This window comes from Hyla sarda, chromosome 10 (assembly GCF_029499605.1).
Source record: "Hyla sarda isolate aHylSar1 chromosome 10, aHylSar1.hap1, whole genome shotgun sequence".
NCBI lineage: Eukaryota > Metazoa > Chordata > Amphibia > Anura > Hylidae > Hyla > Hyla sarda.
The window spans coordinates 97,414,530-97,431,952 of record NC_079198.1 but is presented as its reverse complement, the minus strand read 5'-3'; the positions used below and the strand labels follow the sequence as shown (position 1 = coordinate 97,431,952).

Here is a 17,423-nt window from a genome sequence, read left to right as displayed (position 1 = left end):
AAAAAAATACCTGGCTGTCTGTCGCAAGATTTAGGTCAGCAAATTCTTTTATGGAGTGTTCCTCAACTTGTGGCTCTCCAAATGTTGCAAAACTACAACCTCAAGCATGCCCCGACACCTGAAAGGGGTATTCCTGGAAAAAACTTTTTTTTATATATCAACTGGTTCCAGAAAGTTAAACAGATTTGTAAATGACTTCTATTAAAAAATCTTAATCCTTTAAAAATTATCAGCTGCTGAAGTTGAGTTATTGTTTTCTGTCTGGCAACAGTGCTCTCTGCTGACATCTCTGCTAGTCTCGGGAACTGCACAGAGTAGAAGAGGATTGCTAGGGGGATTTGCTTCTAAACTGGGCGGTTCCCGAGACACATGTCATCAGAGAGCGCTTAGACAGAAAAGATCAACTCAACTTCAGCAGCTCGTAAGTACTGAAAGGATTACGATTTTTTTAATAGAAGTAATTTACAAATCTGTTTAACTTTCTGGAGCCAGTTGATGTATAAAAAAAAAGTTTTTTCCTGCATAACCCCTTGTAGGCTGGGGTTGTAGATTTGCAGAAGCTTGAAAATTTTGTAACAACTACGAAAATTGATCTCTGGATTCTGCTGCATTGTGAGCACTATGGAAGTTCTGAGATGGATTGGAATCCCACCCAAAAAATTGAATCATGTTATTGTTTCAGTACAACTCCACCCAAAATTGCACTGCAGTCAAAGGGACAGGGCTTCGTGCCATTAATCCCCAATTCTGCTGGAGGCTACTGCAAAAATTCAGAGTGGAATTTCTATAGTGTGCATGGGCCCCTTAGAGAGCTAAAGGTTGAGAAACAAGAACAAGGTGTATGATAATAGTTGTAGTTTTGCAACAGCCAAAGCAGAGGTCCAAAGGTTCCGGAACACTGCATTTAAAAGGTAAAATGAGTATTTATGACCAAAGTACCAACAGCAATAAAAACATAAGATTATTAAAGCACTTTCATCTTCTGAAACATAGACTATGGGTAGGTTCACACATACTTGTTGCAATACGAAAAGCTGCAGGTGCATGAAATCCTCTCTTATACACTGTCTAAAGTGCTGGTTATACTTGTGGATTTTTGTGAGTCAAATTTGTAACAAGTAAAGTAGGTGTGAACATCCCCTGAGTAAGGCCCATGAAGGTCTGAAACGCATCAGTAAAACTTAATTTTTTTCCTTCTGCCATATGTGAATATGCATTTCTTTTTAATGGCTTTTAACATAGAATATATAAAGGGGTACTCCGCCCCTAGACCTCTTATCCCCTATCCAAAGGATAGGGGATAAGATGTCAGATCGCCACGGTCCCACTGCTGGGGAGCCCCGCTCTCATTACAGCACAGAGCGAGTTCGCTCTGCACGTAATGACGGGCAGTATAGGGGCCGGAGCATCATTATGTCACGGCTCCGCCCCTTGTGATGTCACGACCCGCCCCTTTCAATACAAGTCTATGGGAGGGGGGGCGTGGTGGTCGTCACGCCCCCTCCCACAGACTTGCATTTAGGGGATGGGCCGTGATGTCACGAGGGGAGGAGCCATGATGTCACGCTGCTCCGTCCCCCGTATCGCCCGTCATTACGTGCAGAGCGAACTCGCTCTGTGCTGTAATGAGAGCGCGGTGCCGCAGCGGAGATCCCGGGGCTCCCCAGCAGCGGGACCGCGGCGATCTGACATCTTATCCCCTATCCTTTGGATAGGGGATAAGATGTCTAGGGGCGGAGTACCCCTTTAAGACAAGACATTTACAAGTTACAAGTGCTGGATTTAACTTTCTCCTTTGCTATATCTATCGGTATTGGTTTACATGCACATAGTGTGGATAGGGGAGCTGGCATTTTTTTGTTTTATTAAAGGGGTATTCCAGGCCAAAACTTTTTTGTTATATATCAACTGGCTCCGGAAAGTTAAACAGATTTGTAAATTACTTCTATTAAAAAATCTTAATCATTCCAATAGTTATCACCTTCTGAAGTTGAGTTGTTGTTTTCTGTCTAACTGCTCTCCGATGACTCACGTCCCAGGAGCTGTGCAGTTCCTGTGGGGATATTCTCCCATCATGCACAGCTCCCGGGACGTGACATCATCATTGAGCAGTTAGACAGAAAACTTCAGAAGTTAATAACTATTGGAAGGATTAAGATTTTTTAATAGAAGTAATTTACAAATCTGTCTAACTTTCGGGAACCAGTTGATATATATATATATATATATATATATATATATAAAAGGTTTTGCCTGGAATACCCCTTTAACTGTTCTCCATGGACCAGAAAATCTCCCCTTGGGAATAAAATTTCACTTATGCTGGAATAAGAAACACTCCTAAAAAAAACATAAGTATATTTTTTATCTTTTATGGTATATATCCTCCCCTGCTGGTTTATAATCACATAATCTGCCTACAGACCTGCAGATATTCTATTGGATATGGCCAATAGCCTGCACCTGAGCTGAAAAATCTACTAAAAAACTACTATTTGTGATGGGTAAAAACCCGCTGTGTTAGATGGTATATCCATCAGACCAGAACCTTGACCACCAACTAGATAATATTTGCAAATGGAAGATTCTCGGAGCAGCGAGACCTTATCTGCTCTCTCAGGTAGTTAATATTATCCACAACTGAGCAGATAACAGAGAACACCTCTACCAAATCCAGAATTAAATCCACCCAGGTATTACCTAGAATTCACAAGAAGCTAATATCTTTGTCTTTTACAGAAAATTAGAGAAGACAGTCGATAGGTATAAGCACAGCAGATATGATTGAAGTCAAAGAAACACATATATGGTGGTATATAGGTTCTCCTGCCTCCTGGTAAAGTATAAAACTGTAGGGTCATTTTTCGTAAACCTATTAGGGATTTGCTATTATAGCAATTACCGTATTTTTCGCCGTATAAGACGCACTTTTTCTTCCCCAAAACTGGGGGGGAAAAGTTGGTGCGTCTTATACGGCGAATACACCCCTACCGCGGCGGTCCCTGCGGCCATCAACGGCCGGGAACCGCGGCTAATACAGGACATCACCGATCGCGGTGATGCCCTGTATTAACCCTTCAGACGCGGCGATCAAAGCTGACCGCCGTGTCTGAAGCGAAAGTCGGGCTGTTCGGGACCGCCGCGTCTGAAGGGAAAGTGACACTAACCCGGCTGTTTGGGACCGCCGCGATCTCACCGCGGCGGTCCCGAACAGCCTGACTGAATAGCCGGGTTAGTGCTTACAGGACACCGGGAGGGACCTTACCTGCCTCCTCGGTGTCTTCTCCGTTCAGGGATCCCCTGTATGGCCGGCGCTCTCCTTCCTCGTCATCACTTCATCGCGTACGTGCGTCGGGGTGCGAAACGACGTGATGGCGGCGACGGAGAGCGAGGATACCCGGCAGGCAGCAGAGACGTTCGAGCGACAGGGACACAGCGACAGCGATGGAGCGACATCCAGGGCAGCGGTGATGGGTCCGGAGTGGCGGGGACACGTGAGTATTACCTCCTATGCAGTGGTCTTCAATCTGCGGACCTCCAGATGTTGCAAAACTACAACTCCCAGCATGCCCGGACAGCCAACGGCTGTCCGGGCATGCTGGGAGTTGTAGTTTTACAACATCTGGAGCTCCGCAGGTTGAAGACCACTATTGGGTTCAAAATCTTTATTTTTTTAGATTTTGTACCTATAAATTGGGTGCGTCTTATACGCCGGTGCGTCCTATAGGGCGAAAAATACGGTACTTATTCTATGAATGGCTAGCTTTAGCTGCAGTGGGCTTTCAATAAGGCTCAGGGCTGCCAAAAATCTGCATATAGAATCCAGACTACAGGTTGTAGATTATCCACATGGTCATACAATATCTGTTACGGAGTAGTTACCTGAATAAATATTTGGTAGATTTTGGTAGTTATAGGTTTCTGGATTATCCATACAAAAAAAAACAGGAGTTGGTCAGCATGACTGGATTCATGCGTTTCAGGTGTTACCATTCTTACTCAATGAGTAAACGCCTGAAATGCGTAAGTTGAGTCATACTATTTCCTGTGATATTAATGACATAATAATGACACAATCTTCATACATTAAATCCAAAGTTAAAAGATAGGACTTGTCACAGACCATGGGGGAGATTTATCAAAACATGTCCAGAGGAAAAGTTGCTGAGTTGCCCATAGCAACCGACCAGATCGCTTCTTTTATTTTTGAAAAGGCCTCTGAACAATGAAAGAAGCGATCTGATTGGTTGCTATGGGCAGGTTTTGATAAATCTCCCCCTAGGTCACAGACTGCAGGGTTGGGTCCCAGTGGTTGAACCCCCCATGATCAGATGCTTATCCCCTGTCCACAGGATTCTGGATACAGCATAAGTACTTATGTACCAGAGTTCGCCTTTAAGCGTTTACTCATTGCAGTGTTTCCCAACCCTTTGGCTCTGGGCATGCTGGGAGTTGTAGGTTTGCCACAGCTGAAGGCACCCTGGTTGGGAAACACAGACTAATTGAGTAAGGAAAGTAATGGCTGCAATGTACAAGTTGAATTGTCTCCTGTTATATCTTTTAACTATGGATGCCGGATCCCCTAATTTTTTTTATACAATATTTTATACAATACTCTTTATGTAAACAATGCAAATGCTCCTCCACAATTAAAACTTATAGGGCATGCTTATATATGGTGCAATGATAATAATGGTATTGATAAATGGTACATTAAGCCCTACAAAAACAATCCTTTTTCAAGCTACGTTCTATTTCGCAGCCACACTGAAGCGTAAGCTCTGCAGAACAGAAGACTGGCGGTTTCGTTCTTTGTTCTCGTATTATTACAGCAGAGTCAGAGGTAAATGAATAATATCAGCCAGTCCACGGCATATGAATAGGAAGGGGATACACATCTCAATCACCCTCCGGCTCTCACACTGGCTCCAAGACAGATCAATATAGCAATTAGATGTTATCAGTGTGCGCCGCTTCCCCTGCCTCCCTCTGGCCTTCCACCCTCCCCCACTAAAAACTCTCTGCTTTCATGCGCACATCTCGTAGCCCTGATGTCACACGGATATCTGGGTTTAAGACCTCTGTACGACTTTGTGCAGCAGTCCGGGGAGAGCCAATATATAGAGATAAAAAGAAAAAAAAGAAAATGTGGCCGCATGTGAGATCACGCATACAGCGTTACTATACACTTTCAAAACATAGCAATGCCTACAAAATCATTTTCTACCAGGACACAAAAAAAGCTGGGCATGATGGGAAAAAAGTGGAATAATTCACCATTAGTATAAAAAAAGACTAAACATTGGAACAAGTAAACCATGGGACAGCATTGTTATGGAGACTGGCAGATAGATAGTAAGGGGTGACTTAATAAGGGACTTATGGACCTCTAGGATGGATTTCATCTTCAAGATCTTCAGAGACCACCTTCTGCATTAAGCAGGAGATAAAAGCTGGAGGTAAACAGGGGCTCTCCAACAATTCTAGCTTATCACCTATTTACAGGATAGGCAAGTATCTGATTGGTAAGGGTACAACCGCTGGGACACCCACTGATCAGGAGAACGGGGGTCTGAGTGAATGGGGCAACAGCTTGCATGCTGAACTTCTGCCTCATCCAAAGATAGACAAATGCTGTACTTGGCTATCTTCGGTTTGGGTCCCAGTGGTCAGAGAAGTTGGAAAGGTAATAAATTAGTCTTTACCCCTTTAGGGTCTATTCACACGTACAGTATTCTGCGCAGATTTGATGCGCAGGATTTCAAAATGTGTTCAGTTTACATTGAAATCTGCAGCAGAAATCTTCTTTCTGCACCTCAAATCTGGGTGTCAAATCTGCACAGAATACTGTACGTGTGAATAGACCCTTAAGGATCCCATTTAAGGATTCAGAAGGTAAACTGCATGAAAACTAGTTGAAAACAGGCTGACAGATATGTAGGCATGAAGCAGGACCAGAAAGTTTGGAAAAGAAGGAATTTTCATTTTGTCCTTTATCACTATGTAAATTCCTTTAAAAAAAATAATTAAAAAAATCAGCTAATTAATAAAAAGACGACGCTGTCCTATAATTCCAAGCTATATCATTTCTATCTAGCGGAGCACTGAGCGATATCGACTAATGAATATATTTCAGGGTACAAGTGCACGCAGAATAGATTTTATCCCCAGCTCGGAGAAATGTACGGGTAATATTGAGTCCGTGTGCATGTTAATGATATCAATCTATCACACCCGAGCTGCAGCCTCAGCAACTTAAATGAGGTCGAGCCGTCTTGACACTGGATAAGGACACGTGATATTATGAAGTGAGGAACGCCATGTCCAAAACCCAACCTCACCGAGGAAATACGACCTTCCAATTCGGAGCAAATGACTCAAGGTATGCACAGAATTTATTTTCATTTAAACCATTAACAGTGCAGACCTATTGCTTCTATTCATTACGATACAGTGTCTCACAGATGTGAAAGACCTTGCGGAGGTTGGGGATTAAGAATGTTGTACCTATTTGTCCATTCTGGTCAAGTCATTGGCTTCTCGAAATGAAAAAAATCATTATATTACTTTAATTCCTTTAGTCTCGGCGCCTTCTCGTGCTGTACTTTACGATATGTCCAGTCAATATAAACCTGTTCCAGGCAATGCACATTTTCTAACCAATTCTTACAGCAACAACATGTAATGTTCAAGCACTGTGACTATGGAAGCCCTTTCAACTCGGAGGTCATGAATTCAACCGAGTCTAGGACTGGCGTTTGCATGTGGTCACATTGATCTCCCCTGGCTTATACTGGCCTATGACGCAAACCGGTAAAAATTCCATTTAGATTATTGCATTTGTATTCTGTATCCTATTAAATCTTAGCTAGTGGATGCAAGCATGCCAACTACCCCACTCCACGGTGGAGACCGGATACAAGAACATGGCGTGAAACTGAAAGATTTGCCACTACAATAAAAGAGTCTGACTGTCACATGGAAGGTTGGTTGACGGACAGGGCATAGGTAAGGGCCAACTTCACATTGTCAGGCATACATTGCACACTATTTCCTTACCCCATCTGTGACATTTTGGCTAACACATTGACAGGTACCTATCAGAATGGCTAGTGCATTGGAAAAAAGAATGCAGATACTGACCTGTAGATGTAAAACTGAGATGATGGCTATTTCTCTTACTCTGATTCTCGGGCATTACGAGTTGGTGGCTCTGTTGAAGGTTGGAGATGATGCTGGAAAGGTCGTTCTCACGGCTGCAAGTGAATATAATAGAAGATTAGTATAAGAAATCTCTGGTGGAATTTCTAGCGTGGAACAAGTGTAACAACTCTTTTAAAGGTCTAAGATGTCGTTTACTACTGCATGAGCCATGGCCGCGTATTGAGAACAGAGCTGTAGCGATAAACCAAAGGGTGATCGCTATAAACCTACAGAATCATTTGTTATCTCTACCCATATCTGTGTGGGTTTCCTCCAGGTATTCCACTTTCTCTCACATAGAATAGATGTATAGATATACGTTCATGTGAGATTAGATTGTGAGGCCAGCGCAGTAAACATGTGAGGCCAGCGCAGTAAACACAGGGACAGTGCGGCATATTATGTTGGTGCTCTATAAATACCATGAAATACATCCAAAATATACTGTCAAAAAATTAAGAAAAATGCTAAAAGCATTATATACATTAATTGCAAATAGATTCCATCCAGCACCAGGGTAGCAGGTAAAACATTGAGCTTTTATTGAAGAATAAATCAATACATACATGCAAAGAGTAGTTGCCTACGCGTTTCGGGCAGTAGTGCCCTTAGTTAGATACATTTGTATGACAATGAAGAAATGAGAGAATGCAGTGCCGCACTCACCATTAATGCTCAGACTTCTTAATTTAAAGTGTACCTGTCGTCAACAAAAACTTTTTATATAATGTAGATAATACTATTATATGTATATTTGTAATATATATTAGATAAAAAAATGTGTATATTTTTGTCCCTGCAGCTATTGCCTGTGTGTCTCTATGAGGAGTCCAAATACAGGAAGTGAGGGTGGACAAACAGGGCTCTGTGCACTAAGGAAAAGCAGGGCAGTGTGCACTGAGGCTCTATAACATGCTCCTGGCTCATACATCAGGATGATTGACAAGCCAGGAGTCTGCACAGAGCCCTGCTTGTCCTGCCCTCACTTCCTGTTTTTGGACTCCTCACAGAGACACACAGACAATAGCTGCAGGGACAGCATTTTTTTCACCCAAAATCATACACAATTTTTAACCAATGTATATTACAAATATACATATAATGGTATTATCTACATTATATAAAATGTTTTTGTTAACGACAGGTACACTTGAAAAAAAAAACTCAGCAGGTACATAGGTCAGGTAAGCAGGGGCGCCTCCGGACGGAGGCGCCCCTGCTTACCTGACCTATGTACCTGCTGAGTTTTTTTGCAGTAAATAAATCTGACCATTAATGGTGAGTGCGGCACTGCATTCTTTTATTTCTTCATTGTGATTTTATAGTTGCCATATATCTACGTGTTGAGCAGCACCAGCAGACAGCTTGAGGACTGTGTCCATTTCACCCAGCGTCCGGTGTTTAAAGGGACAGTATACCTGTGCTGAAGTGCCAGGTATCACTTTTCTCTACGCCTTTTGCTTTTCAAATAACATCCATTAGGACATAAGTTATCTGTACACTTTAAGGCATGTAAAACTTCCAAGATTCATACTGCCATCCCATACAATCCACAATCTCCCAGTCATCTACCAGCTTGGTTGAAGTACTATACATCTAATGTGCACCAATTAAAACTGGCAAAGAACAACTCCTAGCAATGGCTTTGAGATCGCTGGATGGAGGGCACTAAATCATTATTATTTCTGTGGGTTATCAGGCATGACAAGGAGAATCATTCCCCTTCCTGTAATTACAGGCCTAATATTTCACGATAAGGGACACTGGGAACGGCAACGTATCCACTCCGTAGTTTAAAGTCCTGAAATGACTTTGTTGCTGCCAAGCGTTGATGGTAAAAGATGCTACAATCTCCTTGTGAGGGGGCAGAGGAAACACACTGTACATGGATTGATGGGGTCAGAACTTTTTTCGAGTTTATAACGAAGCCATAGAATTACTAATAATCTGTACACCAAGCTAATTCTACAATGACGTATTTACTCACATGATCTGAGACCCCCATCTTTGTCCCTGCAACACACAGCACATTGTCTGCATGGGGTGGTGAAAGGCAGAAGAGGATGACTCCAGGTTGCACTCAAGATCCCCTTCGGTATGAGCTACTGGGTGGGACACGGAGCCCTTTAAATCATATATCTACCCTCTAAGCCCCCGCCTATTGGCACATGAAAGCCCTCCAGCACCATGGCCAGCGGCCCCCAGCACGGAGACAGAAGCAGAGCTAATCTGTTTGTGAGACCCCCTAATTGGATCAGGCTGTCTTCATATTACCCACATTGTGGCTAGTCTGGCTACAGATTTTCGTAGACTTCTTTCTAGGATCCTGCCCATCTACACCATCACCCATGATGACCACCTCTGCCAAGTGAACCTACAATGAGGTTACTGGTAGGGGGGAGGGAAATAACGTTTCCAGACAGTGTCCATGTATGTGGTAATCCCCCTTGGGTGTGATCCTCTCCCAGTGCAGCGCATTATGTAAATATTGCTGGCCTGTAAGCAGTTTAGGAGGCGATTACCAGTTCTCTGTGTGTTTAATCTCATAGATCGCAGAGGGGAAGACCGGTCCAGAGGACAAATGGAGATTAATGTTACCTTCAGCACAAAGATGGGAGACAGGGGGGGCTGCAACGTATCCTTATGGGCAGCGTAATGAAGTGTCGGCACAAATTGAGTTATTCCTGGCCAGCATCACTAGCAGACACATTGGTCTGCACCTCACAGTTGGCTGTCATGCCTAGAGATGATCGCCTCATTCATATTTCAATGGTGCCTGTGGGCCTTTCTCTCCTACATACAATGATAAGCTTATCATGAACTGCATCTTACCTGGAAGCATTATTACACACAGGATATCAAGCACACTGCCGCCATACGTGTTTGATGTGGAATGCTTACAGATCCGTATTTTGCAATATTCTATATGAGTGTATTTTTACATTATGCATTGGCTGAATTCATATACAGTATTATGTTAACTTTATTTTATGTTTCATATGTCAGATTGGATAAATAAAATCCAGAAATGATACGAGCTGCCACAATCATAGCAGAAAGCAATGGAACGCCCATTTTAGTTACCTTCTGGCTAACTATCACAGTAATAGTGACCAAAAGCTTTACGTGGTCAAAGATTACCACAAGGGTCCTCGAAACAGTGCCACTCTTGGGCAGTGTAGGAATTGCAGCTCAACCATATTCCCTTGAATGGTGACAACCAATATGGGCTCCTGATATACTTGGCAGTACTTAAAGGGGAACTCCGCCCCTAGACATCATATCCCCTATCCAAAGGATAGGGGATAAGATATCTCATTGTGGGTGGTCCGGCCGCTGGGACCCCCCACGATCTCCGTTCCGGCACCCCGGCTTTCTGAACATTGTGTACAGAATGCTGGGTTCAGGCGGCTGTGGTCATGACGTCACACCACTCCATTCATGTCTATGGGCGGGGGCGTTAGCGCATTCCCTCTGCACCACCTATAGTTATATAGGAACTAGACATACAGCCTTTGGTCATGTGGGCCTCAGCTTGTACTCAATAGTAGGAAATTTAAAATGACGGTACAAAGTGCCAACCCCCAAAATGTCCATAAGACCACACTGACACACATATGTTGCAGATAAAAGCGAGCGTGCAGAACTTCATGCCCATGTTGTAGAAAAATATATTACACATAAATTGAACAAAGTTTAAATCGCAGATATTTCTGCAACAAATCTGAGGTCCCACATAAATGATGGCCACATTTTTGCAACCGTTTAATTTAGGAAAGTCCCAGCCCGACTGCATGTCTGATAATCCAGTTTGACAGCTGTCAGTTCGGGTCAGGTCAGGCCTTGCAGTGGTAATACAGACGCAAAAGTGTGTCCGTAATATATCTGTGTGAAACCGACCTAAACGTTTTCATGTCTATCATTCATACATTCACGTCACAGTTTTAGAATGTGGAAAATGAAATGCGAAAGAACAAACAACATCTTGGGGAATTACTATTTCCCTCCGATTTGTTGGCCAGATTTCAGATGCTGCCCATAGACTTGAGAACTTAACCAATCTTTCCAACTTCGTGGGCATCTTACATGATTTGTTCATAAAATCTTTACATTATCCATGCAAAACTCAGTGAACAAATCTGAAATATAACAAAAATAACAAGTTCCCCAGTCATAGAGATAAGCACAGTTGAGCGTCTCTGTCTTGGCAGCAGGTGGGTTAAGAAGGGATTGTTCAGCATGGCTTTTCTAGCTACCAGCACCTTCCACAATCTTGTCAGCTACATAATCCTGCTTCCCGCCTGATGCACTCCTTCCTAGACCCTGCCGTAGGCTGCTAGAAGAGGCTGATACCTCCTAATGAGCTCCCGTCACCTCTCCGCTGTCCCCATCTACCGCTCCCCGCTTCCTTTCCTTCTTATCCCCCCTGCCCCCCCTTCCCGCTCACAAATTCGCGTCTCACGGGAATCTGCTAATTAGCTCATTAGAATTCAGCGAGCGAAGAGGGGGGGTGTAATAAATAAATAAGAGGAGGCACAGCTGTAAATCCTATCTTTAATGCTCTTCACTTAACGATAAAATCTCCGGATCTCCTCTTCCTTTCACATAGTCCACCTTATAGTTTATGCTAGGGATTGAAAGGTCTACAGAAGGCCATTCAGATTTAACCTCTAATACACAAGAGAGACTCGGAATTAAAGGGGGGGGGAAAAAAAAAAAGACGACTGGGCAACACAAGGTCAAAGTAATTAGCCTCCCAATCCGAAATGGTGAAGATACAGATTCCCTCTGACACTGCTAAGGTCGGGGTTCACTGAAACCTCTAAATACTAAATGTACGCCACTGAGATATCGTTACCAAAACCGCCATAAATAACTAATCACACAACTAGTCAACAACTTGTTTGCATCCAAGTCAAAGGCACCTAGTGATACCACGAAGTGAGGGTTCACCTCCGCAACCATTTTTACTGTTTTTATGGTTAATTGAAACTTTCCTAACATTCTGTGTTCATTCTGTATGTAGACCTGTGTGTTTCCATGGCAACAGACTACATACTACTCTTGTGTAGTCTGATCTTGGCATTAACACTACCCTGCAATAATCCTCCTACTTCTTGGTAAGCAATCATAAATGTATTGGTAGAAGGTGAAAAAAGACAGAATAAGGGGGGCTTCACACACACAGTTTTTTTTGTAATGTATTATTTTGAGCCAATACCACAAGTGGATCAAGCAAAGTAGAGAAGTATACATTATTTCTATATATTTCCCGTTCCTTTAGAATCCACCCCTGGCTTTGGCTCCAAAAAAAAAAAAAAAAAATATGCAACATTTTTCAAAAAGGCCATTTTGCAGTTGAGTCAAGACAACAAATGGTTTGTTTGCATTAGGTTACCATGGAGACACATAGGTCTTTTTAATATTTTTAAGATATTTGCAAAGTTGCTTCATTTTTATTTAAAGGAGCAGTGTAGTGAAAGATAACTTATCCCCTATCCAAAGGATAGGGAAAAAGTTATAGATCGCGGGGGGTCCGACCACTGGGACCCCCCACGATCTCCTGAACGGGGGCCCCAGCAGTCTACTGGAAGTGGGCGTGCCGACCCCAGATCAGAGCGGTGGCTGACACACACCCTCCATATATCCCATAGAGATACACAGAGGGGGCGTGTCGGCCGAGGTTTCCTGCAGGGGTCATAATGGCCGCTTCTGGCAGACTGCCGGGGACCCGTTCAGGAGATCGCGGGTGGTCCCAGTGGCCGGCCCCCTGCAATCTATAACTTATCCCCTATCCTTTGGATAGGGGGAAGTTATTTTACACTGCACTACTCCTTTAAGATGCACTAGAACAATTAAAAAAAAAAAAAAAAAAAGTTGTTGCCAGGGTGGACATTCCCTTTAAACCCATCCTAGGATATTAAAATGTACCAAGTGACATGTTTGGTCACATTTTTTTTTTATAGAATCACATTGGTAAAGGTTGTGATTTTAGGGCTGACACAGATTTCCAGAATAAGGGACCTCTATACAAAGTGGGGCAAAGGTTTATGCAGTAATATCAGGTAAAGTATTACTTACTGAGAGAGAAGTGGATGCATGGAATAGCCTTCCTGCAGAAGTGGTAGCTGCCAACACAGAGAAGAAGGATAAGCATGCATGGGATATAAGCATAAGCAGGGCTCAAGTCCTGCAGGAACATGTGGGAACTGAGTTCCTGCACTTTTTCTAAGGCAGGAACACCGTTGCCATTAGCATAAGTCTTGCAGGACCAGTCCTTGAGTGGAAGAGTTCCCACACTTTTTTTCCCAGGACTTGACCCCTGAGCATAAGGCTATCCTTCATATAAGATAGGGACTATTCATAGTATTCAGAATATTGGGCAGACTTGATGGGCCAAATGGTTCTTCTCTGTCGACACATTCTATGTTACTTAGTGCCCTCTGGCACTACTTTGACATTTGTGTTACTAGAAGCATGACAAGATTCTAAGTAAGAAGCCATTGAAGTAGTGCCAAAGGGGTTTAAATACTCTGCAGGGCGCATTATTCTGGAAATCCGTGGTGATCTGAGATCATGGTGGTCTAGGAGCACAGGCATCACCGGGACGGTGCCTGGATTTACCGCTTAATAGCCTCGATTTAAGTCCCTGCGATCATCTGAACCCCCACAGCTGATACAATAGTGGCGCCATTTCTACAGCTTACTTTCAGAAGCAGCTTAAAAGGTTATAAGGAAAGGAGAGAGACGGGTTTACCGACACTTTACTCCATGTTTCTTCAAATCTCTTTCCGAAGTTCTTCCACACAGAGACCGGTTCAAACAATGGAAATACGCTTAGAGAAAGTCTCCTAAATTAACAGCGGCTGGAGGGGACGACAAGTTGGCGGGAATGAAGTTTTAATAATGGTCGGAAAAGTATTAGCACTGGAGCCGCCGGGAAACGTACAGCGGTTGTATGATGGTTGGAAGGATTCTTGAAATGTCTCACCTGGATTAAACGTTTCTTAAAGGCGTACTCCGGTGAAAAACTTTTTTTTATTTTTATCAACTGGTGCCAGAAAGTTAAAACAGATTTGTAAATTACTTCTATTAAAAAATCTTAATCCTTCCTGTACTTATTAGCTGCTGAATACTACAGTGGAAATTTTTTTTCGTTTGAAACACAGAGCTGTCTGCTGACATCATGAGCACAGTGACATCTCTGTCCATTTTAGGAACTGTCCAGAGTAAAAGGAAATCCCCATAGCAAACATATGCTGTTCTGGACAGTTCCTAAAATGGACAGAGATGTCAGCAGAGAGCACTGTGCTCATGATGTCAGCAGAGAGCTCTGTGTTTCAAAAAGAAAAGAATTTCCGCTGTAGTATTCAGCAGCTAATAAGTACAGGAAGGATTAAGATTTTTTTAATAGAAGTAATTTACAAATCTGTTTAACTTTCTGGCACCAGTTGATTTAAAAAAAAAAAAGTTTTTCACCGGAGTACCCTTTTAACCTTTATAGCAGTGGTCTCCATACGGTGGTCCTCCAGCTGTTAACAAAACTACAACTCCTGGCATGCTGGAAGTTGTTGTTTTGCTAACAGCTGGAGGACCAGAGTTTGGAGACCAGAGTTTTTTTTTTTTTTTTTTTTTTTTTTTTTTTTAGCATTAATATCAACTAACAAACCACTGATAACGGATCCCCTGCCCTATGAGATGTCCACGTACCTCAACTGCTCCAACCAAATAAAAGTCCACAAGTTCTTCTATTTCGGCTGAATATTTCGGCGTGCAATATTCCAAACAGACATTCCGCTGCTGCAGAGTCTCCCTGATTTCAATGAAATTCTGCTGCACTGTGCGCACGGCCAAATTTCCGCGGCAGATGCTTTTGTCATGGAAATCCCGATTCCGGCATCCGCAGAAAGAATAGACTTGTCCGCACATCTGAATGATCTAGCGGGCGCTAGGACCACTCGGAAATGCACCGGCTCATACATGGCAATGCATTTCTATCTATGAGTCGGGCCATATTCGAGCGGTCCTAGCGCCCGCCAGATCATTCAAATGTGTGGAATGTCCGCCCGTTTTTTCTGGATGGGCATTCCGCATATTTTCAGCTTCGTGAACAACAAAAAGAGACTCAGCAAAGTAAACACTGATCGAGGGATATATGCAAAGCATATATAAGAATTTTTGCAGCCATTATAAGAAGGGGAAAAAAAAACTTTTGGGAAAACTTTTGTGGGCAGGTCTATGACACCAATAATAGCTGTTAATAGCTTATGAAATGTAAATGTAGTACATGCCCCTACCAAATATACGTTGGCTGGTTGGTTGGTTGGCTTGGATGGTTACAAGGTAATTAATATATGGTGTCAAGGCTCCAACTTTTTTATAAAAATAAAAATAACAGCGCCACACCTGTTCACTGGTTACTTCTGGTATTGCAGTTTAACTCTATTAAAATGAACAAGTCTGAGCTGCAATACCAGACACAACCAGTGTACAGGTGTGGTGCTATATTTAAAAGAAAACAGCCATGATTTTCTAATCTTGTATAGCCAGGACAGAAACTGTAGACGGACAGTATAAAACTAGATTATGGGGTCAAATGTTCCACTGTTAGCTGTTCTATAGGTAGAATAATGATGTTTTGGCTGTGCTGTTTAATAATTAAAAAAGCTTGCCTCGTAACAATCATATATAATGGTTTGAAGGGTTTTCCTGGATTGTTAATGGTTAAAAAGTTGTTTTTTTCCCATAAAACAGCACCACACTAACCCATTGGTTACCTCTGGTACTGCAGTTCAGTAGGATTAAAGTAAATGGAGCTAAGCTTTTAAAAGGGTTATCCAGGATTAGAAAACGTTTGCTTATTTCTTGCCAAAACAGCACCACTCTTGTCCACAGGTTGTGTCTGGTATTGCGGCTCTGTTCCAGTGAAGTAACTAGAGCATAGCTGCAGTACTACGCATGACCTGTGGACAAGAGTGGTGCTGTTTTGGCAAGAAAGAAGCAGCATTTTTGTCTACTCCTGACAATCCCAGAGAGCAGTATTTTCCAACCTAGCATTCTCCAGGAGCCGAACTACAATCTCCATCATGCCCTGACAGCCAGAGGCTATAGGTTTGCAACAGCTGAAGATCTACAGGTTGAAGAACACTGCCAGAGACAGAAGCTGAGGCAGCTCAATAATGATCGAAGGCTGTCAGGGCATGATGGGAGTTGTAGTTTTGTAACAGCTCGGGGAATACTGCCATAGACGGAGGTGAAGTCTTTAGCTCAGTGTTTTCTTATAGTGTGTCTCCAGCTGTTGCAAAACTACAACTCCCAGCATGCCCGAGCAGCCATTGGCTGGGAGTTGTAGTTTTGCAACAGCTGGAGAAACACTATGTGAAAAAACACTGCTTTAGCTGTCCCAACCAAACTTCTGATATGACAATGAATGGGCCTTGCTCCAAGTGCAAACTTATCAGCCCCCCACCCTAGGAGACAGGGTCCGACTCAACTTTTACAGTATTACGGCGGTCAGTATTTCCTTTACCTCACTTTTTAAGTAGAGACTATACGCCGCTCCTTCCGCGGTCACTAACCCCTTCTTTGACATTTGCCAAGCACTTCGCCCTGGGATAGAAGGCCAGCAAAGCAATAGTGTCACGGTGCTTAAATGGTCAATTGGCATCGCTTTCTGTCACCCTCAGCATATTCTGGCCTGAATTATTCATGGACATTTCAGAGAGCAAGACGTGGAGCGAATAGACTTTTAAAAAGAAACCGGACGGGAGGGTACCCTCTCGCTGACCCGGAGAGGGAGGGGGGGGGGGGCGTCGGGGAGCAACAGGGGTGGGGAGAGAGGTCACAGTAGGGGGCAGCAAAAGCAATTAGCATATTTGTAATCAAGGTGATTTGGAATCAATTAACCAAATGCCTTAAGCGGCCTTAAATTGCTCAAGAAACACTGACCCTGCCAATCCCATTAGAGGAGCTGAAGCCTGAGGAAAGATGCCAGCGACGCAATCCTCGGGGTGATTAACGGCATCACCGGGGCGAGGGCAACCAATGGCCAAGGAGGAGGGGAAAAAAAGCAGACTGGGATGTAAATGGGACACAAATGTAACACTGCTGGCCAGATAATACTGTTTATACCAATTGCTACATATTGCTACAATAGCCTGAGCCCATATGATGTGTATCTCCGCAGATGTGGACCAGATGTGCTGAATAATACCATTTAT

At 43.1% G+C, this 17,423-nt stretch overlaps 1 protein-coding gene across 5 annotated transcripts in view; it reads right to left on the bottom strand.

Annotated features, from left to right (window-relative positions):
- SAMD11 (sterile alpha motif domain containing 11) overlaps nucleotides 1-17,423 on the bottom strand; it is a 175,729-nt gene that overhangs the window by 61,968 nt on the left and 96,338 nt on the right. For all 5 annotated transcript variants that reach the window (XM_056542507.1, XM_056542505.1, XM_056542506.1 and 2 more), the window contains one exon: nucleotides 7,144-7,256. In XM_056542507.1, the coding sequence (XP_056398482.1) occupies nucleotides 7,144-7,256 (113 nt within the window). The remainder of the gene's footprint in view (nucleotides 1-7,143; nucleotides 7,257-17,423) is intronic.